The sequence below is a fragment of the Pituophis catenifer genome, unplaced genomic scaffold (genome assembly GCF_029215685.1).
Source record: "Pituophis catenifer annectens isolate HBS135680 unplaced genomic scaffold, rPitCat1.0.hap2 SCAF_1, whole genome shotgun sequence".
Taxonomy (NCBI): domain Eukaryota; kingdom Metazoa; phylum Chordata; class Lepidosauria; order Squamata; family Colubridae; genus Pituophis; species Pituophis catenifer.
In genome coordinates, this window is record NW_027256881.1 from 17,420,053 (window position 1) to 17,444,447 (window position 24,395).

At 40.3% G+C, this 24,395-nt stretch overlaps 1 protein-coding gene across 1 annotated transcript in view; it reads right to left on the reverse strand.

Moving 5' to 3' along the window:
• Nucleotides 1-3,977: 3,977 nt before the first annotated feature.
• The window catches only part of LIG3 (DNA ligase 3), a 36,062-nt gene continuing 15,644 nt past the window's right edge, over nucleotides 3,978-24,395 (reverse strand). The window contains exons 13-20 of the mRNA XM_070946147.1: nucleotides 23,583-23,660; nucleotides 21,509-21,632; nucleotides 18,068-18,210; nucleotides 15,912-15,986; nucleotides 14,512-14,658; nucleotides 9,555-9,729; nucleotides 8,267-8,361; nucleotides 3,978-4,569 (exon numbers count right to left, since the gene is read on the reverse strand). Coding sequence (XP_070802248.1) covers nucleotides 4,333-4,569; nucleotides 8,267-8,361; nucleotides 9,555-9,729; nucleotides 14,512-14,658; nucleotides 15,912-15,986; nucleotides 18,068-18,210; nucleotides 21,509-21,632; nucleotides 23,583-23,660 — 1,074 coding nt within the window. The 3' untranslated portion in view covers nucleotides 3,978-4,332. The remainder of the gene's footprint in view (nucleotides 4,570-8,266; nucleotides 8,362-9,554; nucleotides 9,730-14,511; nucleotides 14,659-15,911; nucleotides 15,987-18,067; nucleotides 18,211-21,508; nucleotides 21,633-23,582; nucleotides 23,661-24,395) is intronic.

The window sequence follows — 24,395 nt, forward strand, 5'->3', positions numbered from 1 at the left end:
AATCTTAAAACTTCAGTTAATGTTAGAAATCTTATTTGAGTCACTGCTGTTTGGCTCTTAAATTTCCTTTTGCCCCTCTTAGGAAGGACTTTTTAAAAAAACTTTACATTCCAATAGGGGGCCCATTAATGAATATATATATAGTGAACATCAGATGTTGATCATGCATAAAAGAAAATTTCTGGTACGGGTAGTAGTGGGGGGAGAAGAGGTAAGAACCTAAAAAAGGAAAATACCCAAATTTCTTGTAAAGTTCAATGTGAACAGGGGTGGGGACTTAACAAGTTAGACATGGCTGCCCTTTCCAAAGTGTTGGGCTATTCCAGGGGTGTCAAACTCGATTACATTGAGGGCCGCATCAGCGTTGTTTTTGAACTTGGGGGGCCAGGGTGGGTGTGGTCAGGTCGATATCACTCCTGTCGGGGGCAGCTGTGGTGGCCCGAGCACTCTGCTAGCGAAAACGGGCTCCCGGGCTCCGTTTTCGGCTTCCAGGGCCTCCTGCAACCCGCATGCGGCCCTCACAAGTTCCGTTTTCACTGGCAGAGGGTTGCAGGAGGCCCTGGAAGCCGAAAACGGAGCCCAGGAGGCTGTTTTCGCTGGCAGAATCACCACAGGACAGTCCTTTGCTGTTTCCAAGGTGGCCCCGGAGCCCCCGGGCCTTGAGTTTGACACCCTTGGGCTATTCTGATCTTCCCCACTGATGGAAAAAAATAAATAAAGAGTTGGGATGGCAATAATGTTCCAATAATGTGTAAAACAAGTAGCTTGTTCCTTTCTTTCTTGGTATCACTTGTGTAATGAAGTTCCCACTGCCACCCTATTTTGATTCAAAATTTGGTATTTTCCATGACTGTGATTTGAATTTTGGTGAAGCGAAACCTTCTCCATAGTGATGCTGCTTTGTGACTGATAAAGACTGCTGCTGCTGCACTAAGCTATGGAGAATTTCTGTTGTTCTGCCAGAAAAATTTAATATAGCAATGTATGCTTGTCTGAACAGTGGGAAAGTTAATTTTGACTGTGAGAAACTGTGTTTCAACAGGTCTCACTAGCACAGAGTCCTGCTTTATAATTTTATAATAAAATGGAAACGTGTTATTAAATTATGCTCCTCTTTTCTTTTTAAACAAAGAATATGTTTCAGGTGTAATATGAGTTACTTGATACTTGGCAAAATATTGTTTAGACTAATAATGAAAACTGGAAACCGACCCTTTTTAAAAAAATCATGTCTTGATGGCATAACAGTTTGAACAAGAGCCTGTTGTGTCTGCAGTGTACATGAAACTCCAAGGAGCATCCAACAATCCACCTACCTGTTCCTTCCACTATTTGCAAAGAGCAGTTTAAAATTCCCTTTGGCCATTTTTCTTGCAGGTCGGTTATTGTAACACCTCACTCTTGTGGCCCTCAGTTGAAAAACTAAAGCTTATTTATTTATTTATTTATTGGTTCAATTTATATGCCGCCCTTCTCTGGAGACTCAGGGTGGCTTACAATGTGTTAAGCAATAGCCTTCATACTTTTGTATATACCTGCTTAGTATGGCTTTTGGTCCCCCCTAAGCGGAGTTCTTTTTTATACAGCTTATTGCCCCCACAATCCGGGTCCTCATTTTACCTACCTCAAAAGGATGGAAGGCTGAGTCAACCTTGAGCCTGGTGAGATTCAAACTTGAAGTAATTGCAGGCAACTGGTGTTACTTAACAGCACTTAATCTGCTGCGCCACCAAGGCTCTTATTTTGAGCTTGTTTTGAATTCCATTCTCTCTGACAGAATGCTCAAAACGCTATGGAATGAAATGCTCCATTTTGTCCTAAATTTTGTGGGGTGGGTGGGTGGAATCACCAGTGTTTGGTTTTCAGTTCAGAAAATGTCACAACTCCTGCAAAAAAATTCCGTTTTAATTATCAGTATGTAGGACTGGTGAATGTGAATTTCCATGAAACATGGGCTGTTAAGGTAATCTGTTCCACTGCTTAAGGGCTCTGAAGTCAGGAAACTCTTCCTTATTTTGAGTTTGGATTTTCCTCTGAAATCTTCCATTCATTGATTTTTGTGGTACCCATGGGAGTTCCGGAGAACAAACCCACAGCTCTCCCTGAGACAACATTGGAAGATTGGTATCGTGTCTCCCTTTAGTCTTTGCCTCTTTAGGTTGAACATGCCCTGTAAACATTCTTCATAGGATTTAGCCTCCAGACCATTATCTCAGTTGCTTTTCTCTGCACCATTTCACTTTCTCTGCGTCCTTCTTGGATCATGACAGAAATCAGTGCAATATTTCATGTGTGGTCTCACCAATGCAGCATCGAATAGAGCACTCATTTCCAGTGATCTTGACACTGTACCTCTGAGGATGCAGCCGAAGTTTGCACTAGTGCTTTCAGCAGCAAAACATACACTGCTGTTGGCTCATGTTTAACCTGTTGTCTAACCACAGGGGTCTCCAACCTTGGCAACTTTAAAGACTTGTGGACTTCAACTCCCAGAATTCCTCAGCCAGCTGCAAAGCCAGCAAAGCTGGCTGAGGAATTCTGAGAATTGAAGTCCACAAGTCTTAAAGTTGCCAAGGTTGGAGACCCCTGGTCTACCAGGACTCTGTGATCCTTCTCACAAGTACTACTGCTGAACCAGGTACCAGTTATTTTGTATCTAAGCACATGGTTTTTCCTAAGTCTAGAATCCTACAAAGATAGCCCTCACTTAACCATTTGTTTAGTGACCATTGGGGCAAACAAATTACCATTCAAAGGACCAACTAGTCCTTCAAATTAAGACCAAGAGTGTCTCAAGAATGATGTGATCAAAATTCAGCCTCTTGGCAGCCCAGCTGCACTTATGATGGCAACATATGCTTTAACTCCTTCCATCCACTTCGTCGTCTCTGCCCTTTTGGGCACCCTGCACTCTGCTACCCACCACGAGGTGCCACAAAAAGGCCAGCAGCCGTCTCTGCCAAGCCTGCCACATTAGCAGAGGAAGGAAGAAGACAGTGAAGGTCAGCCGGGGATGGTGAGGATAGATAGCAGCAGAGTGCAGAATGGCCAAACGCAGAGATGGCAGAGAAAGGTGGGGAGTTGAAGGAGAGGTGAACTTGATAGGGCAGCAGAGACTCATCTGCAGAACAGAGCTCACTGAACCCAGCTGGGGAAGAAGCTGAGGGATGGAGCCTGCAGTTTGCACATGGCAAGAGAAGTGTGAGGTTCTTGCCTAACAAACACAACTGGAACTGCCAGAACTACCATCGCCAAGTGGTGTAGTCACATGCTATTTCACCCAACAGCAGCTTTGCTCAGTGATGGAAATTCTGATTAGGTTCATTAACCAGGGTCGATCTCAGAGGTGTCAAACTTGCGACGTAACGTGTTGTATCACAACTTTTTTTCCTTCGCTAAACCGGGGGTGGGCGTGACCAGCACATGATGCATTCAGCCCACGAGTTTGACACCCCTGGTCAGTCTATATATCTTGACACTGAACTGCACTTCGTTGTATAGGGTCCTACGTTCAAGTCTATCAGTATCCTTATGAATTTTGAAGCTGTTTTCTGAGATTTAGAAATCTCTTCCAGCTTTGTGTCACCTCAAATTTGATAAGCATCCCTTCTGTCATTTTATCCAATTCATTTATGGAAATACTGAGCATTAGACCCAGGACAGAATCCTGAGGTACCCCACTGGATACCATATTCCAGATTGACATAGAGTACTATATTAAGGATCATGTGGCAGGTATGGTCGTTCAACTCTGAAAATCCATCTGGTAATGAGACCATCTATCCATTAAACATTCTGTCAAAAATAATCAGCTTTTCACTTCAAACAAAACATAAGAGATAAATGCAGGCTAGTAACATCTCTAAAAACATCCAGACACAAAGGATAAAATAAATTATCAAGTAGTGAAGGGCTGAGAAATAGAAACGAAATAGAAACACGTGGTTATGTAGTGCCAAATTGATCTTTAAAAAGTTACATACAAAATTTCTGCACAACATACTATGATTTATGGCACATGATATGTGGAGTCCTTGATGTTGTCTAAGCTTGTTTTCTTGCAGATGTTTCATTACCCAACTAGATAACATCAGTGGTATCACTGAGTGAAAATTAGGGAAGGGAGCTTCCACATAAGGTTTTATTCGTATTCTTCATTAAAAAAAAAACCTACACATTAAAAACCAGTGGAAATATTTTAAATTGATTGCTATTCAGTCATTTTTTCATTAGGTACTTGATTCATTCCAGATGGTGCTCATTTAATGGTTAAGGAGTCTCTTAAATTTAATCATTTTTTCCCATTGGAGCCATTTGCTTACATCAGATAATCTAGCATGGAGTCACCAGTCTTCTCTTTCGGATGCATTCCCAAATCCACTCAGGGGAGACGTACTTAGCAGCTGGGTTGTCTTCCATCCTCTCCATCACATGCGTTGCTGAAGTGGCATCATACTCTTGAACCAGGTCTCCATCATAGGCTACGAAATAACGCTTGAGTTTCCTGAAACCCTCCACAGAAGGGGGAAGATAAAGCTTAACCCCAGTGAATATGTCCAGTAGCATCTGCTGTTTTGAGGTAGGAAACACACGAGAAAGATGATGAACAGACAGTGAGAATTATGTTTTTAAAAGATTCTAATTCAGAAGGAAACAGGGCTGTGGCAATATATGGTAACAGCTTTCATTAAGAGAAACATACTTCAGCATTTAGGGGCTATTAAGAATGCTTAACCAGGTCTGTGGAAGATTCTGGAACAACTACATTTCCTGAAAATGCTAAACTTGGTTAGAATTAACCTAGGGCTTTATTCTTGCTTTGCATGCTGTGGGAATGCAGACTATAAGGTACTCCTTGACTTACGACCACAATTGAGCCCAAAATTTCTGTGGCTAAGCAAGACCAGTTAAGTGAGTTTTGTCCCATTTTATGACTTTATTTCCCACAGTTGTTAAGCAAATCACTGCAGTTGTTAATAACAGAGTTAAATGACTCTTGACTTTGCTTCTGGGGGGGGTGTCACAAAAAGTGGTCACATGACTGCAGGGCATTGCAACCATCACAAATAAATGCCAGTAGCCAAGCAACTGAATTTTGATCATATGACTAAGGGAATGCTACAGTGGTCCAGTGAAAAACAGTTATAATTCACTTTTTTTTTCACTGCCACTGTAACTTCAAATGGTCACTAAACGAATGGTTGTAAATTGAGGATTTGGTTAAATGTGCTGCGTGCACCCAGAAAATAGATCATTTTAATGAGATGATGAAGTTTATGTGTAAATGCAATTAGTGACAAAATGTAGTTCTGTAGCTACTTAGGATTTTAAAAAGCGGAATAATTCAAGAACCTTGCTTTACTTCAAGAGGAAGGAAATTCAAGGAAATGGTAAGCGGGAACCCAATTTATAATGCATTAGTGACCTGTGACAGCCACTAGGGAAAAAATAAACAGCCCCCAACCCCCATCAGATGGAGAAATCACCTTTCTGGCAATTATACTCAATGTTGCAAATTATACTCAATGCTTGTTAAAATGTGAAATGGTTGCATCCAGTGTCTTTTCTTCCTCTCTTCCACATCCCAGAGAATTTTTCTATATACAGGGGTGAGGTGATGCACTCATACCAGAGTGCAAAGCTACCAAAATTCAAATTAATTGACCAACTGGGTTTTTTGTGCTGTTTTTTTTTTTTGTTTAAGTGAAAAGTGTTTAAAATTTGTGAATAAGAGTAGAACAGTCTGGTTTACTGCAGTCATTTAATGGCTAAATCTGAGATGGTGTTTTGAGAGTATGTTACGAGGTCTCAAATAGGGCCTGGTGTCCTTACTGCCTTCCATTGAACAAGAGAGAAGTGCTCTCCGCTAGCTCTCCAATTCAGCTTCTCTGTAAGAAAAACAATAGTTGTGCTGAAGAACTCATAGTTTTGTAATAGGCACAGGATCCTTGAAAAATCCAACCATCTCCTTGCCAAGATAGTATGTAGTTCAATATTGTTTCTAACGAGGAAGGAGAAGTAGACAAAAAGATGCTTCTGGAAACTTTCAGCTCTGTTCTCAGCATATCCTGAATGGGTGATTGGCAACAGATTATCTTTTAATGGAGAAATGCAATTCTTTTATATTAGTCAAATGTTGGCGATCAAACCGATCCTCTAGGAGATCAACTCTGACTGCTCTTTAGAAGGCCAGATCCTGAAGATGAAACTCAAATACTTTGGCCACCTAATGAGAAGGAAGGACTCACTGGAGAAGAGCCTAATGCTGGGAAAGATTGAGGGCAAAAGAAGAAAGGGACGACAGAGAATGAGGTGGCTGGATGGAGTAACCGAAGCAGTAGGCGTGAGCTTAAACAGACTCCAGAGGATGGTAGAGGACAGGAAAGCCTGGAGGAATATTGTCCATGGGGTTGTGATGGGTTGGACACGACTTTGCAACTGACAACAACAAGAAGCCAAATGTTGATCAGACAATACTGTCCGGCTCCCCTCTAGAACAATTCCAATTTCTGCAGTGCAGACTATATTTCTTCAAGAAATAGCTGAAGCTAAAGAGAACTTTCAAAATGCAGACTGGCTACTATACGGAAGTCCTCAATTTACAACCATTTGTTCAGCAACCATTTGAAATTACAAGGACACTGAATGAAGGGACTTGTACCCAAAGTTACATCTGTTGCAGCTCCCCCATGATAAAAATCCAGATGCTTGGCTGTCTGCGCACCCACACTATGACTGCAAGGATGCTGCAACCCTCCTCACCCATCTATCTCTTTCCCCATCTCACCCGCCCACCCATGCATGCAAAGGTGCTGCAATCCTGAAGGCCTGCTCTCCAACTCATCACACCCAGGAGGCCCAAGCTTGCTCCCCACCCACCGGATCTAGGAGGCCTTGATTGGTTACAATTCCACAGCGTGTGCAAATTGTCCCACTTAGCTTTGCAGTTTTTCTACAGCTGCGGATAGGCGCATCCAGCCTATGCGAGGCAGGGCCGCCTTCCCACCAAGGTGGCCCTGCTCCAGTCTTTAAGCAGGCACTATTTTTGCAATTATAGTTAACCTATAAAGCCCTTCATGGCTTTATAGGGCCTGGTGGCTCAGGAGACTGATAGCATTGTGATTAATACCAGCTGTCTGCAATTACTGTAAGTTCGAATCTCACCAGGCTCAAGGTTGATTCAGCCTTCCATCCTTTCTAAGGTAGGTAAATTGAGGACCCAGTTTGTGGGGGAAATAAGCTGGCTTTGTATAAATATACAGAAGTATGAAGGCTATTGCTTAACGCATTGTAAGCCGCCCTGAGTCTCCGGAGAACGGCGGCATATAAATCAAATTTAAAAAAAGAATAAAAATGGCTTAGGCCCAGGTTATTTGTCGGACTACCTGCAACCAGCGTCAACTTCCCATCGCCTGGTGCGCTCTCACAGAGAGGGCCTACTCAGGGTGCCGTTGGCTAGACAATGTCGGTTGGCGAGTCCCAAGGGTAGAGCCTTCTCTGTGAGCGCCCCCACCCTTTGGAATCAACTTCCCTTGGGGCTCCGGTTGGCCCCTGACCTTCACACCTTCCGCCGTGAATTGAAAACCTGGCTATTTATGTCCCCCGGCCTGGACTGATGGGGTAGTATATTTTAATTTTTTTTTAAGAAAAAAACTTTCTTGATTTTTATGTATATTCGTTGTTTTTAACAGTTGCTTGGTCTACTGTCGTTGTGAGCCGCCCTGCGTCCTTGGAGATAGGGCGGCATACAAATTTTATAAAATAAATAAATAATAAATAAATAAATATTTGGAAGGCTGTTTCTTAAAATTGCATAATGGGCACCCTGGGCCTGGAAGGGAGCAGCCACGGAAGGTTTCCACATGCTGGTGAACCCTGAAGTCTCTGTGTGCCAGGCTTCCAGTGCCTACTCCAATCCCCTCAGACACCAACATGCTCCTTACCTCAGACTCTCTATTTACCGACCTGAGAGACTGCTTATGATCACGACTGGGACTACCAAAATTGTGGTTGTTGAGCAAAATGGTCACATGACAACTCACTTAATGACTGTTTTGCTCAACAACTTGAGATTCTGATCCCAATTGTGGCAGCAAGTTGAAGACTACCTGTAATATGAAATGCTTGAGAACTGGAACAGACTCGAGTAACATTGACTTGGGGCGTGTAATTCAGTTCTCCATCCTTATAAAAAGCTTAGAATGTAAAGTATAGATGACAAGGAGGTTCACAGAATTTTCTAATTTGTTTACATTGAGATTCTTACCTTTCTTTTGTCCTCTTCCATCTCGGGTGCTTTTCTTTTTTCTCCTCGCTTTCCCTCAGTTTTCTTCAGTGGAGATTTATCTACCAGTTTGCTGGCTAATGAGGGGGAAAAACATTTCTACATCAATCCTAAGGAGATGGCAAAAAACAATGGATTCATATAAGAAAAACTATCCTGCCTATGCAAACATAGATAGAGGACACCTTCAGACAGGCTCTACAGCCATTCCTGCTGACTGATGTTATACCGTATTTTTGGGAGTATAAGACACACTCCTCCCCCCCCCAAAAGAGGCTGAAAATTTGGGTGCATCTTACATTCTGAATGTAGCTTTTTCAAAGCTTTTTTTCAGCCCTAACAAGGCGCTAGCGAGTGAAACAATCTTAGTGCTTTGCCTGCTTTTCTCATTGCAGTGAAGCAATCTCAGCTGTGCTTTAGAAGCTGTTTTTTATCCTCAAGCAGGGGATAAAAAAACCAGCAAACTAATGTGCTGAAGCTGACCAGACTAAGAATACTAGCCAGATGAATACCTAGTAGGCAGATTTTTTTTCCTTTCCTCCCCAAAAACTAAGCTGCATTTTATACTCTGGTGCGTCTTATACTCCGAAACATACGGTAATTGAAAATAACAAAGCTTTTCATCCTGATTTTATAGCTTGCTTCATCATAAGATTCAAAGTTGGTAATAGGTAATTGTTTCTGCAATGACTAGAATGATGTATGTACCTTCTCACACCGACCACCAAAAGCAACCTGAGGAAAACCTAATCTTTATATTATACCCGAGAACATTTTGAAAATTGGTAGCACAAATCAAAACAGAACTTGATTCAGTTTCTAATGGATCAAAGTTGCCCATGAGAAGTGAATTTTCATTGCTGAAGACAGGGAATGGCCCAAAAACATTTTAAAGCTTCCAAAATATATAACGGTAATTAGCCCCACATATCTACCAAATAAGTACTAAAACAATACTTTTATATTGTTATAAAATATAACTGATTTAATAGATTAGCTAAGCACCTGGCAATGTAAATAGGATCCATTAAAAACATGTTTAAATTGGAAAGAAGGTGTTGCAGTGTTTAAATCACAGTGGAGGAAATCACTGTGCACATGGGGTACACAGCAATTATTCCAAAAATTCTGGTCCTCACAACCATGATCCTCTCTGAAAACTCTCCAGAACAAAATCTTACTAGAAGAAATTAACTGGCGGGGGGGGGGGGGGGGGGCGAGTAAAAATGGATCCCTGGAGACTTTTTAATACCTTTTCTTCACTGCTCACCTTCAGGCTTCTTGGCTTTCGCAGGGGACTTCCTGGAATGCTGTTTTGCAGCCTTCGGAGGAGAAGACAACTTGGGCTGGCCCTCAGTTTCTCCACTGCTGCCCGCTGTGGAGTTGTCCTCTTCTGCTGCAACTACCAAGAAGTCCGATTTTTCTTTAGATAATTGGTACAGCTCCTGCACAAAAACCAGAAAGTTCCATGAAGAGGGTGGGGGGGAAACACTTTGTAGCAAGTCCTTCTATAACTTCCCACTTCTGCCTGCAAAATACAATTCAGATTCTTTTGGAACAAACAGGACAATAGGCAACTGGCAAATGATTTCCAATGAAACATCTGGGCAACAAATGGCACAGATTCCAGCTTCATGTTGATGAGAGAATTCTGGGGTTATCAAAAGCTTCAATTTATTGTCTTTTTCTCAGTGTGTACATACTAACTTTTTAATTACTGTTGACTATTTTCTCTTGAAGTAGAATTTACATGCTTTCACTCAAGCCAGCCTCTTCCAGATAGATGGGTTTGAATTATCCTGACTGACAGTTGGACAAAAGCTGATCTACAAGGCCAGATGTGAATCAGACTGATCCACCAACTCTGGATCCCATTACCCCACAATGTCACCCATATGCTTTTCAAAGAATTCACCAGTGCAACGTAGAGAGCAAAGGTCTGTCCAATATGAGGAACCCAGAAACCTACCGAGAGACCCATTCCTACATTTCATGGCTAAGAACACTAAACAATGCTTCCTTTCCCATTCCTATATTATTGCTTATACCTATTGCTATTCTTAGCGTGGCCACTGAAAAATGAAGATATCTTATGGTTATCTTGACCAAGTAAGTGATTCAGGAGATGGGGATTCTTTTTCAAAAGGGACTCTGAGATAATGGGTTGGAGAAGTTCTCAATGACAAGATGTAAGCCACAGAGGAAAGATGAAGTGTGCGGGTACCGTGTTTTCCCAAAAATAAGACCTCTCCGGATAATAAACCCTTCCCCAGAAATAAACCCTCCCCTGAAGATAAGCCCTCCCTGAAAATATTTAAACGCATGCACAGCCGGTCCCCACCATTTCCTCTGGTTAGGGAGACAGTGCTGAAAATCAGGTAAGACAGCAAGAGGAGCCCTGTCTAGCTCCACGCGCCCCAAAATAATAAGACCTCCCTGAAAATAACGCCAAGCGCTTATTTCAGGGTTCAAAAAATGTAAGACAGGGGGCTTCCGGTTTGCTGCTTGTCCCTGCTGGACGCTCCTTCGGGATCGTCGAACCCACTGCCTGTAAGAGCCGCCTTTTTCAGCGGAATGGCGGCTCGAAAAAAGAGCCGGCTGGGGTGGGAAGAGTCCTCTGCCTAATCCCAAAAGTTTTTTATTTACTTTTGGGAGGGAGCGGAAGAGACTCCCCGTATCCCCAGCCGATGCTCCGGGCTCTGGGAAATCTCTGCTACACGCAGAGCTAGGGGGCAAAAGCAAGCCTGTAAATCTGTCAAATAAATTAATTAAAGAAGATATGAGTTGGACCTCTGATCCTGAAGTGCAAGTATTCTTTTTATTCTATTTTGCCTAAGAAGTGAAGTGAAGGGAAAAAAAAAGTTTTTTTTTTAAAATGGCGATTGCTGCTGCGGCTTGAAGAGAGGCTGAAAGGGAAACTCCTTCCGTTTTCAATTACAAAGTAGCGGAATGAATATTTTTGGCTGTAACTGAGGCAAAATCTCACTCTCACTTCTGTTTTTTTTTTTTTTTTTTCTTCTCTTTGAGGATCTGATATTGATCTTGGTTGGAAAAAAGTTTTTTTTTTTTTCTCTCTTTTCCAGTAAATTTTGTCTGCGTGGAAAAATGGCACTGAGACTTATAAAACTAGACAAACAGGCAGTGGGGGGGGATTCCCCCATTAATAAATTACATCAACAAGTTTTAACTCTCCAGTCTCAGAAACCTGACTTTAATATAATAGAATTTCTTCTTGAGGAGATTGTAAGAAGGGATGAGATTGTGAATCAGCAACTTGAAAAATTTAAGTTGGAAATCAAAGAAATTGGTGAATTGGTGAAATCTAAGTTTGGCTTTTTGGATCGAAAGATTCTAAAAGTAGCTAAAGGCTTAGCAGACTTTATGACTCAGTTGGAAGCAAATACTAACTCTAAAATGAAAGAAACTGAGGAGAATTTGGATGACAAGATCCAAAAAATTAAAAAGGATTTGGTAAACATTCAGGATAATAGTTCAGAAGACAAACTTAAAATGGAGGCTGATCAAAAGTCTGTTAATGAAGAAAATGTACAATGTACAAATGTACAACAGAGGATTGAAAGAGAAGTTTTAATGATCCAATACAATTTTACAGAATATGCAATTAGACTGAGAGGTTTGCAGGAAGATGACAGAGATGATTTAAGGAAGATATCCTCTGAAATTCTGGCTGGGATTTTAAAGGTTCAACCTGATGAAGTGTTTTGCAGGATTGACAGAATTTATAGAATAAACTCCTGGTTGGCAAAACAAAGGCAATTGCCTAGAGATGTGGTGATTTATTTTACAGACAAAGAAATTAGAAATAATATTGTCCAGAATTCTTATGATTCTGCTTTGCAATTTCGTGGAAGAAAGATTTGGATTTTTAAGGAACTCCCGCCCAAGATGTTAATGGAGAGGAAGAAATTTGGTTTTCTAGTGAATGAGTTAAAAAAAAGGAATATTCTATTTAGGTGGGACGTCCCAGTTGGTTTAATATTGAGATACCAAGGCGTAAGATACCAACTGAATACTGTCGAAAAAGCGGAAGAATTTTATCAAAAAATTTTAAAAATAAATTTAACATCTTTAGGCATAATACAGGACAAGCAAAAGGAGTTGGAAATAAAGGGAAAACATCAAATTACAGAGGCTGTGGTAGATAAACTGTCTTTGGACTCTTTGGATACCCCAGCTGGACTGTCTATAAATTTGAGAGCAGTGTCATCTGATTCTAATGTGATGAACTATCAACTTACAGACAAGTGCGCAAATCAATTAGTTGATATACAAGTGATGGAAAAGACATATGAGATAATAAAACAAAACCAACAAGATCAATCTACAAAGCAGAATGACAACCGAACAGCTGATACACAACTTGTAGGAAGGAAATCTGGATGGAAATGCAACCCGCAAAAGAAAAAGAAAAGAAACAGATCTCGTAGAAATAGTAGTTTCTAAACCAAGCAACAGTGAAGCCAGGGATTTTAAAAAAAATAAATGAATATGTGAAAAGATATTGGAGGCGAATTATTGTTTAACACTATCTTGAGGAAAGTGGCAGATCTCTGCAATGCCGTGATTTTGGGATGTGGAAAGAGCCTTATACTGTTGGATTTGAACTATCTATTTTGGATTTCTTTTACCGATAAATATATCTATTTTGAGTTACAAGGCAAGAGAGTCATGCTGGGGCATGCAGAAGATCTGGCTGTTACCCACTAAGATGATGGGGATTTATAATCCTGATGAAAACCACAATTACAACTATATGGAATATAATTATAATGTCACTCGGGTGGTTGTTTTTACTTTTATATATACATGAGGATATTCATTATTGATGGGGGCAGAAGATGACTGAAGATTTTGAATAAACTGTTGCACCAGGATGCTATGTTACCCTATTATGGATGACGGATTTAATAATCTAGTGGAAAGACATCAAAGAAGATACTAAATGAATTATAAATTTAAAGTTATTGTCTTTTCTTTTTTTTATAAAATGGAATGTATATATAGACATATGTATATTTTAGCAGAGTGGGCAGTGGATTATATTTAGAATTGTAGTGCATGGTAATCTTGCAGGAAACTGGGTTGAAATAGGTTAGTTTAGTGATTGATTAGTTTAAGAAAAAGGATTTTTAAGTTATATATTTCGGGGAGTGGAAGAATTGGATAGAACTGAATAAATGTTAAATTTGGAGAAGGCTGCTTTGAAATGTTAAATTAATATATATAAAAGTAAAGGTTATGTTGTAATAATAATAATATTTTATAAGTTTGGGGGAGGAGAAAAAGGGTAGATTGTGAAAAGCGGAGAAAAGCGGAGTTATAAGAATACTATGCTAAGGGTCAGTATTTTGAGGAGTGAGTAAGGGTATGGTAAAATATTATGTAATTAATTATGAATTAGTTTATTGTTGTGAAGAAGAAGTCACAGGGGGGGATGGGTGGTGAGGGGGGGTTAGGGAAGAAGGGAGGAAAAGGGGGAAAAACTTGTATTCGAAAAACTTTTTCAATAAAAAAAAAAAATGTAAGACAGGGTTTTATTTTCAGGGAAACACGATATGTATGTATGTATGTAATGTATGTATGTATGTGTATATATGTATATGTATATATATGTATCGGGTGAAATGTTCCCGGTTCAGACCAGATCGGGTGATCCAGTAGCGACTGTGGCAAGTGGTTTGGAGAACCCGTAGCTCCGCTCACCTGCCCGGGTGTCATTAGTTCCTGCTTTTAAAACGTAAAACGTAGACGATCGCGCGGCACAGCTAGGATTGTCAGAGCTTTTTTTTTTTTTTTTTTACTTTTACTTTTTAAAGCATTTTTTTTTACAACTTATTTGGCCAAATAGGTTGTAAAAAAAATGCTTTTAAAAGGTTTTTAAAAAAAGTTGGCCACGCCCACCCAGTCACATTCCCACCACCAAGCCACGCCCACAGAACCGGTAGTAACAAATTTTACATTTCACCACTGATATATATGTATGTATGTATGTATGTATGTATGTATGTATGTATGTATGTATGTATGTATATATATATATATATATATATATATATATATATATATATATATATATATATATACATACACACACACACACACACAAAATGCAGAAATGCTGAGAATGATATTCACATAGATACAGATCTCAGTATAGTATGTTCAGAATATATAGGGTGGCTATATCTGTAAAACAAGTGACTCACCCTGAGTTGTGGGAGGGTGGTCGAGGTAGTCCAATCTTTGTCATCCCGGATACGAGTACACCGGGGGAAGCGGATTGAGATCCCATCAGCTGTGTGGGCCTCTGCTTTAGAGAATTCAGCGCCTGTGATCTCCCACACTGGTGCTGCCTAAGACAAATGGTAACGACTGAGAAAAAAATCCTCCTCGCCAATGAACCAAGAGATGGAGTTCTGTGTGGAGCACCGTGAGTGATGTGGCGTCCTTGGTGTTCTCTGAGCTTGTTTACTTGCAGATGTTTCATTACCCACCTAGATAACATCACTGATATCACCTAGTTGGATAATGAGATGTTTGCAAGCAAATAACCAAGCTCAGAAAGCATCAAGGACTCAACAGTTTAACAATGATCTACATATATATTTTCTTCTACAAGAACCATGAGTAAACCATCAATTCTATACATGCTTCTATGTTTTTCGTTAATTTTAAGAGGCAGGCCCAAAATTGAGCGTTTTGGATTGTGTGATATCAATTTGAGCTATTGTGTTAGATAATCTAGCCAATCAGAAGAATCCATGCAGAGTCCCGAATTAATAACCAAATTAACACAAGTTATTGATTTGTTTGGCAAAAAAACCTTTTTATGCCATTAAAATATTGGATCAATTTGGAAGCATCCAATTTGGCTTTAATCAGTTCAGAAAGGTTTTTTCATTAGGACAGTCAACTGAATCACCTTTGGACTAATACCCTAAATGTACCAAAAGGACATTTATGGTATTAAATCCAAAGTAAAATACTCTTAACAGAAGGTTATCTGTCTCTTCTTGAATATCTCAAGGCAACAATCTAGTATATAAAAGCAGGACTTTAGTGCAATTTTTGCCTAGAGTGAATCTGGTTCAGAATACCACAGTGTGAGACTTGCTCAATTTCAGTCTATTTTGTTTTTAATTTCTAATCTCTATGGCTGTATAAGCTATATGAATGTACAATACATCAATGTATAATAACTTCTACAAGGTCCAGTTTCCTATCCCCACTTTTCCTGACTTTTCATAAATGGATTGGTTTGTATCTGCTACTAGCATTCTTCCATGATTTTTCTGCCTACACATTCAGAAATCTGGAGAAGTGTATTGGTTACACAGTGCTCTCTAAATGTCCTCCATAATTTGGATAAAAGATGAGCTTTGTAAATAAAATGAAATAATGGGAAAAATGTGAAAGAACAAAGGTCCTTTCCTGGACTGCAGTGGATTTCCTTCCATGGGATTGATAACATCCATGCTGATTTCATTTCAGCAATTCAGCTGCATCAAATGCCTGCAAAATGCTTAAAAGTGCCTCTCCCAGGAAGGATTTGTGGCAGGGAACCAACTTTTGCATGGGAAACACCCACTCCCATGAGACATTTTACCTTTGGGTCTGGAACAATGAAATCCGGATAATAGTTCTTATTAATCTTTAACCAGTCTGGAATTTTACTGGGATCCTAGACAATGGAAGAAAAAGAGGCATCCATCAATTTAGCCCATTATTATGGGATGGGAAATACTTTAATAATGATTAAAGGAATAAATGGTTCCCCAACATCTAAGAAAATTACATTGCACTGCAGTTTTCAAAGCTTTGACATAGAAGCTGTCCACAAGCGAACATTTAATACCTGAATAATTCCAAAGAGATTAAAGACCTAGTATAGAGCAAGGTAGACTGAATACGGCTGCCATCCTCCAGAGAAACTGAACCAAGAGTCTGTGTTCAAGCATCCCAGAAACTTCCTAGCAAATTCCTGAAGTTATTTCAGATTAGAATAAAGTAGTCCTCGATTTACAGTCATTCATGTAGTGACTGTTTGAAGTTACAACAGCAATTAAAAAAAAGCAACTTACATCCAGTTCTTACACTTACAACTGTAGCACCATCCCCTCAGTCATGTGATCAAAATTTAGGTGCTTGGCAACCAGCATATATTTACAATGGTTGAACATCCCGGGGTCATGTGATCACCATTTGCAAACTTCCCAGCCAGCTTTTGACAAGCACCATCAATGGGAAAAGCCGGATTCACTTTAACAACTGCAGTGATTCATTTTGTGGTGGCAAAATCAGGTGTGGCACATTTAAGAACTGCCTTGCTTAGTAACAGAAAGTTGGTCCCAATTGTGATTTTAAGTCTGTAAAAAAGATTATTCTAGCTTTCTTCCAAATTAGCTACTAATATCTGGCTTTCATGAGGCAGTAACAATGAAGCAGTAAAATTTGAGACTGAGATATTTTGGGATGTTCAGTAGTCTAGAAGGTAGGACCAATAAAATAATAGTTTCAAGCTTTCTAACACCATCAAGATTTTGATTAACTGGGTTCACACACTGTGCTGGAACTGGGCCCACTGATAATGGTCTAATAATCATGGTTTGCTAGTGTCACAATAATAGAACTTTTTATTGTCTATGCTGGCTGGGGCATGTCGTGAGAATGGCTGATGATCGGATTCTGAAAGATCGCCTGTATGGAGAATATAAGGATATCTGCAAGAGGGACCTAAAGGCCCTGGGAATGGACATTAACAACTGGGAAAGCTTGACCTCCGATCGTTCAGCTTGGAGGCTAAAGACGCAGCATGGCCTTCTCCAATTCGAAGAGACACTTGTCAGCAGGCTGAGGCAAAGAGGCAGTCCCGGAACCAGTGAAATCTGGGGGCTGGGCAAGGGACAGAATGTATCTGCCCTCAGAGTGGAAGGGATTGCCACTCTCGAATTGGTCTTTTTAGTCACACTAGATGCTGTTTTAGGACCTCTTTCCAGAGCACGATACCATAGTCTCTTGAGACTGAAGGATGCCAATGAAAATGATTGTCAGAGACCATGATTTACAAATTGCTATACCTGGACAACATACTAAACAAAAAACAAATAATAGAAGATTATTTCAACAGGACTTTGGTGGTAGTTGTGATTGTGGGAGACAATTATTTCATAATTTCAATTGCTTTATGGTGCATGGAGTTCTATAATAGGGACAATATACAAACATTGCAAGGTTTTAACTTAGTATAGGTAAGTACATTATCATAGGCCAGGCCCTATCTTAACCCAGCATTATTCTGAGATACTAGAGAAAGAGATGAAATGATTGGAAGAATAATTCAATTTCAATATAACAACAAACAGGAATGAGAAGGAGCAACCCTCTGTCTTCTGCACCTCTTCCTTATTCTTTCCGCTTTGCACAAACCTGAGTTATCAATTAGGACCAAGTTATAGTAAAACGGCATTTAATATTCCTTTAAATGCAGCGATATAGAGAAAAACAGCATGGTCCCTCTGTGAACTTTAAAAACCCAGATCTGGATGATCATCTGAATGTACTATCTGTGTACATGGGCAAATAAGGAAAAGAAACTGGATCTCGATCTTTAGCATTAAACTCAATCGGAGAGAAATTTAATGCTAAAAAAGTTAGTTTTAGCTTCAGTGTTTCAAGTTGCAGCAAAAACGTTATTTCCTTGCAAAGCAAGAATCACAGGGGGCTTTTTCATCTGGTGAGCCACAAGGCCTTTTACACACAAACCTTGCTGATTTTCACCATGTCCAATTCCTTCTGCAGCCGGGCAAGTGTGGCATCATCATGTCCACCAGCACATTTGGTCACCGTGCACCACTTCTGGCTGTCGGGATCATAGCAACCCATGAGAAAGATGGACATCATCCCACCTAAAGCAGTGAGAAGAGACAAAAATGGCAATCTGGTGGAGAAGGGGAATAAATCTAATTTTACCTTCTAGAATCTCTTCTCACGACAACAGTCAGAGACTGCAACTAACACAATTTTGTTGCGGGTATTTCTTGAGCCTTGGTTAAAATGTTGAGAAAGGCTGCCTGAGCTGCTGAAAAGCCACAGCAGAGCAACACACACAGGATTATCTTATTTTTCGGAGTATAAGTTGCACCTTTTCCCCCCAAAAAAGAGGGTGAAAATCTGGGTGCATCTTATACTCAGAATGTAGCCCCTCCCAGCTTCTCAAACGGAGGTTTCAGAGGCTGAAAAAAGCATCAGAAACGAAGCTTCAGAAAAGAAGCCCCCCAAACGAGCTTCAGAGGCTTTTTTTTCTGAAGCTCTGTTTCGGAGGCTTTCAGAGGCAGGAAAACAACTTTTTTCTGAAACAGAGTTTCAGAAGTTTCAGAGGCAGAAAAAAAAGCAAGACACAGAGCTCACAATCAAGGAACCTGTTGCTAAAATTCATCTCTGGGAACAGCTGATTGGGGATATTCTGGAAGGCCGATCCACCTGCCAATCAGTTTTTTTCTTATTTTCCTCCCCAAAAACTAAGGTGCGTCTTATACTCTGAAAAATACAGTAGGTTAGAAGTAGGCTTATAATGAGACAGATTCCTAATCAAATCAGTTCTTTATGTAGTGAGGACCAGACTTGTTAGGATATGGTTTGAGCCTAACTATGTTGTCCAGGCAATATAAGTATCCTGTAACTTTAATCTGAAAATGTATTATGTGGCTTTAATGCTGAGTCATGCTGTAATCACATAATTACTGGTTGTGAGAATATTTAAGCAAGGTACTGCAACGTGTTCAGTTGCTGCTATGATATGCTGTTGAGAGGTTGCTGTTATGATGCTGCTGTTGATGATGAAGCTGTGATGATAAGCTACCATTGAGAGGAGGTGCTATCTGTAATCATTGTTTGATGGATCTGCAACCATCGTGGTTTGTGAACCAGAGTGAGTTTGTTATTCTAACCAACTACTGTTTGTTGGGTAAGAAGATTCTGTAACTACTGGACTGATTTACTGGCAAAGACTTGGAATTTGTTTAAAGACTATGAGACTGTTTTTCTACTATAAAGTAAGCTTTTGATAAACCAGTTTGCTTATCTCTTATTGCTCTCAGCAACGTTTCTCTGTGCAATCTACTCTGCTGGTTGGTAACACAACAACAATAACCTTAACATTGGTTATGGGCCCAGAGCCAACCATAACTAACTAGGATTGTAAATAGCTAAACTGAGAGGTAATGTGAATAGAACAAACTGTGTTTGTGATAAACAATCCAAGTGAAGATGGCACTTGAACAAGCAGCAAATTTTTCCATGATAACCCGGCTGGATGGAACAAACTATGTATCCTGGTCTGCAAAATGTACTCTACTTCTGCGTAGGGAAGGACTGTGGGGCATAGTTAACAATCCACCGGATGTAACAGCATGGGATCCTGCTAATGAGGAAGATGAGAAGAAATTAGCCAAGTTTAACAGAGACAATGAACGAGCTCTTTGCATTATTGGACTAACACTGGGTGACCAGCAGCTTGTCCATATTCGTGGCGAGGAGTCTGCTGCTAGGTGTTGGACCAAGTTGAAGAAACTATATGTTCGTGACTCTGTGGGTGCTCATATTTATCTCACACAGAGATTATTTAAACAACATCTTCTTAAAGGTGGAGATATGATGGCTCATTTGGAATCCATGACCAGAATTTTCCAGGAGCTGCATGAAAAGGAACTTGTTTTCTCTGAACTACAACAAGTTTATATAATTCTTTCTTCATTGGACGATAGTTATGATGACTATGTTTCTTCGTTAGAGGTTTTTGTCCAGAGATGAACTGACATTGGCTGGCATAACCGGTAGGTTATTGGAAGAATCCAAAAGAAGACAAGAAAGGGATCAGTTGAGAGTGCAACAGCCAAAAGAAGAAGAAAAAATGTACTCAACTGCCTATTTTGTAAAACGTTGTTTTGCTTGTGGGGCTAAAGGGCATATAGCTAAGTATTGTAAGAATAAGAAAATGCCTGTTAGGGACAATACTAGACCCAAGAAGGGTTGTAATTTAGCTATATCCAGTTCAACCACTGATGTTAACCAGGATTGTTGGGTTGTTGACAGTGGTGCTTCTCAATCAATTTCTAGAAATAGAAATATTTTTGTTAAAATGGAGAAGAGTAACCAGCATGTTAAACTAGCAAATGGCTGGAAGGTTAAGGTAGCTGGAGAGGGTGTTGCTTGTTGGTCATTTAGCAATGAACCATTACCTATGTTATATATTCCTGGGTTAAAATTCAATTTATTATCTGTTAAATCATTATTGCAATTTGGGTTTACAGTAACATTTAAAAATGAGAAATGCTTTATTGAGAAAGATGGCAAAGTTGTTACTGCAAGTTTAGAAAATAGTGTTTATAGTAGTGTTTATAGACCTAATTGGACCCAAGAAGCCTAGCATAGGAGGTGCCTGCTATATTCTGAGCATAGTAGACCATTATTCAAGATACGGATTCTGTTATCTAATGAAAACAAAATGTGAAACATTCTATTTGTTATTCTAACCAACTACTGTTTGTTGGGTAAGAAGATTCTGTAACTACTGGACTGATTTATTGGCAAAGACTTGGAATTTGTTTAAAGACTATGAGACTGTTTTTCTACTATAAAGTAAGCTTTTGATAAACCAGTTTGCTTATCTCTTATTGCTCTCAGCAACGTTTCTCTGTGCAATCTACTCTGCTGGTTGGTAACACAACAACAATAACCTTAACAAGACTCTTACTATTTGTTATGAAACATCCCATAGTTTAATAATCAATCATGTGCTCTGCATGTAAAACTTCCCATGTTCCACTCCCAATCAACTTCAATAGGCTAGAGCAGTGTTTTTCAACTTTGGCAACTTTAAGATGTGGGGACTTTAATTCCTCACTTGGATGGCTGGAAAATTCTGGGAATTAAAGTCCTCACATCTTAAAGTTTGCCAGGGTTGAGAAACACTGGGATAGAGATTCCAATCTGAAATTCTGGAGCCCTATAGTTAGTGACTCAATTACTACACCGCCTCAGTATAAATACGGGTAGTTCTGCTCTTTATTGATCTGGATGCAGAACTTTCCAAGTTCAAACATCTTGGGAAGCATCTCAAAGCTCCCATCTAACACCTCGGAGAACTACAGCAGGTCTGTGCGAACTAGAAAGAATAAGAGTTTGGATTTTTTTAGAAATACCCACCTTTGCTCCCCTGGCCATAGAAGGCACCCAAAACCACCAGGTCTGCTGTGTCTGCCATTGCTCCCTCATTCAGATAGTCCTTCTTCACTTTGAGCCAATGGCGTTTTCCTGGTTCATAAATACTCTATCCAAGACAAAGGCAGAATGGGAATGATACCGATTCCAGGGAGAGTGAAACCAGTCTCACTCTCTTTAATGCAGATCCCACCTTTGGAGATAAAGGGCCGTAGGTGGCCTTTAATTGGTATGGACACTCCAAAAGGTAAAGGGGAAGGCAGATCAGAGGGCAACTCTTGATTTCAACTAAATTACACTCAACACGGACCTCATAATTACAATTAGACTGATTCCCTCATCCGTCACAACAAAAATTTACAATTCAGCAGCAACTTTTACAGGAACTCTGGGAGGGTTTTTGAGAGCGTTCCTGCAATCCCGGCGTCTCAAACTGCACAATTCTTCTCTAATTCTCATGACAATATAAGTTCCCACCCATTTTATATTCTTCCTAATCTAATAATTCTTATGGTTAATATATTGAGAGATATGCATAAGCAGCTACCGTATTTTTCGGAGTATAAGATGCACCTTTTTCCCAACTAAAAAGGGGGTGAAAATTTAGTTGCGTCTTATACACCAAAGGTAGCCCCGCCCACCCACTGGCCTCCACCCTTTGGCCTCTGTCTCCCAGCAGTTTACCTCTTTGCAGCAAGCAGAAACAGCTCATTTCAGCTTCAGCACAGCCTAATTAGCACAAGTCGATTGGATCGGCCTCCTGACTCTCAGCTGTTTTGCTCTTAGCTGTTTAGCACTGGCCTCTGCTGCTTGCTGCAAGGAGGTAAATTGCTGGGAGCAGTTTTTTTTTTCTTGTGCTAATCAAGCTAGGCTGAAAATGAAAATGAAAGTAAAGCAGGCTGTTTGCTGCAACGAGGCAAATTTGCTGGGAGGCAGAGGCAGATTTCTTTTTCTTGTTTTCCTCACCAAAAAAGCTAGGTGTGTCTTATAGTCTGGAGTGTCTTATACTCCGAAAAATACGGTAATTCAACTTTTTAAAAAAGAAAATTTTTGTCAATGTATTTTTCCCCCCAAAGATAGCTTTAAAATCATAATACCATGACTTCAACATCTTTCCTACTCAATTCTAGAGGTCTGCTTATCTGCAATAAGGAATCGGTGACTTAACACCATTCATTTTATAGCCTTTTCTGGCTCCGAGTTCCATAGAAACAGCCTTGATAGAGTCAAGGTAAAGAATGAAAGTTTCATCTCCAGAATCGATTCTTTTATCATTCTGGGATTAAATGCTTTTTATATTTGGAGATTTGGAAGGAATGCTGAAGAGGACCAGTCAAGATCAGGGGTGTCAAACTCGATTTTATTGAGGGCTGCCTCAGGGTTCTGTTTGATCTCAGATGGGCATGGCCAGGGTGGGTGTAGCCAGCTCAATGTCATGAGTCGGGGGCACCTGTGGTGGCCCAAGCGCTCTGCCAGCAAAAATGGGCTCTTAAGCTCTGTTTTCAGCTGTGACGGCTTCCTGCAACCCTCTGCCAGCGAAAACAGAGCTCGGGAGGGCTGCCTGTGGCCCTTGTAAGCTCCGTTTTTGGCTGCGACGGCCTCCTGCAGCCCTCTGCCAGTGAGAACAGAGCCTGGGAGAGCTGCAGGAGGACGGATCTATCAAGGCTTTATAGTTTTTAATACTTTTTTTATATCAATTTTTTTTGGTGTGTGGAGATATTTCTGAAGTCAAAACTGCTTTCCAGTTATGGCTTTTGAGCCGCGGTGGCGCAGTGGTTAGAGTGCAGTACTGCAGGCTACTTCTGCTGACTGCCGGCTACCTGCAATTTGGCAGTTCAAATCTCATCAGGCTCAAGGTTGACTCAACTTTCTATCCTTCCGAGATCAGTAAAATGAGGATCCAGATTGTTGGGCTGACTCTGTAAATTGCTTAGAGAGGGCTGTAAAGCACTGTAAAGCGGTATACAAGTCTAAGTACTAGTGCTAGTGCTATTTTCAGTTTGACAGACTTTGTAGCCTGCTGGCATAAATGGGTGGGCAAAAACAGCAGCTTGTATACCTTCACATCTTTCAGCACCAATCCCTCCAGCCCTTCCCGGATGACTCGGTTGATCATGTCGGCGAGGTCTGAAGCTTTCTGGAAAAGAAGGAAAAGAGAAAGTTGCAAAGGCAGGACTGAGATTAGCAACCCCACTGGATATTTAAACATTTCCGAAGGTCTTATCCAGATGATTTAATTGGCCTGTTGTCCACATTTATTTCGGATAATAAGCCAACTCACTTATTTCATTTTGCTTGAAAATTCCTGGCCTCCTAAGGCATTTTACCTCTTATGACCTATGTTTGGCACACATGCCTTTCATAAATTGTAAAGTTAGAAGGGTTAGCATCTCATTAAAGCCTATTTATCTTAATTCTGCTCCATTTTTTCAGGCCAGATCAGAAAATCAATTCAATAGAAACATTAGAACTATACCTGATTGAAATTGGCTGTAACAGAATCTTGCAACCTTGATTGTTCTGTACTTCTCCTCCTTCTCAGACCCCAGTGAATCAGGGAAGATTGCCTGTTTAAGTCACTTCTGAATATGATTTTGCTTCTTGGGACTGCAAAATTGTTTCATCTCTTTGCTTAGGTGATGGTTCTTGAATGTTTGTCAAGTTTGCTTTCTTACATTTGATACTATTATCTATTAATCCAGATGGATTGGAAGATGAAAGCAGTTATATGTAACATAGGATCCCAGGATGGGGAATCTAGAAAGAACACTTCACAGCTGGACTAGCCCTGGGGGTGGGGGGGTGGGGGAATGGTTGCTGTTTTTATTGCTTTTGTGTGTGTGATCTAGAATCATTGTATGAGATGGGCAGC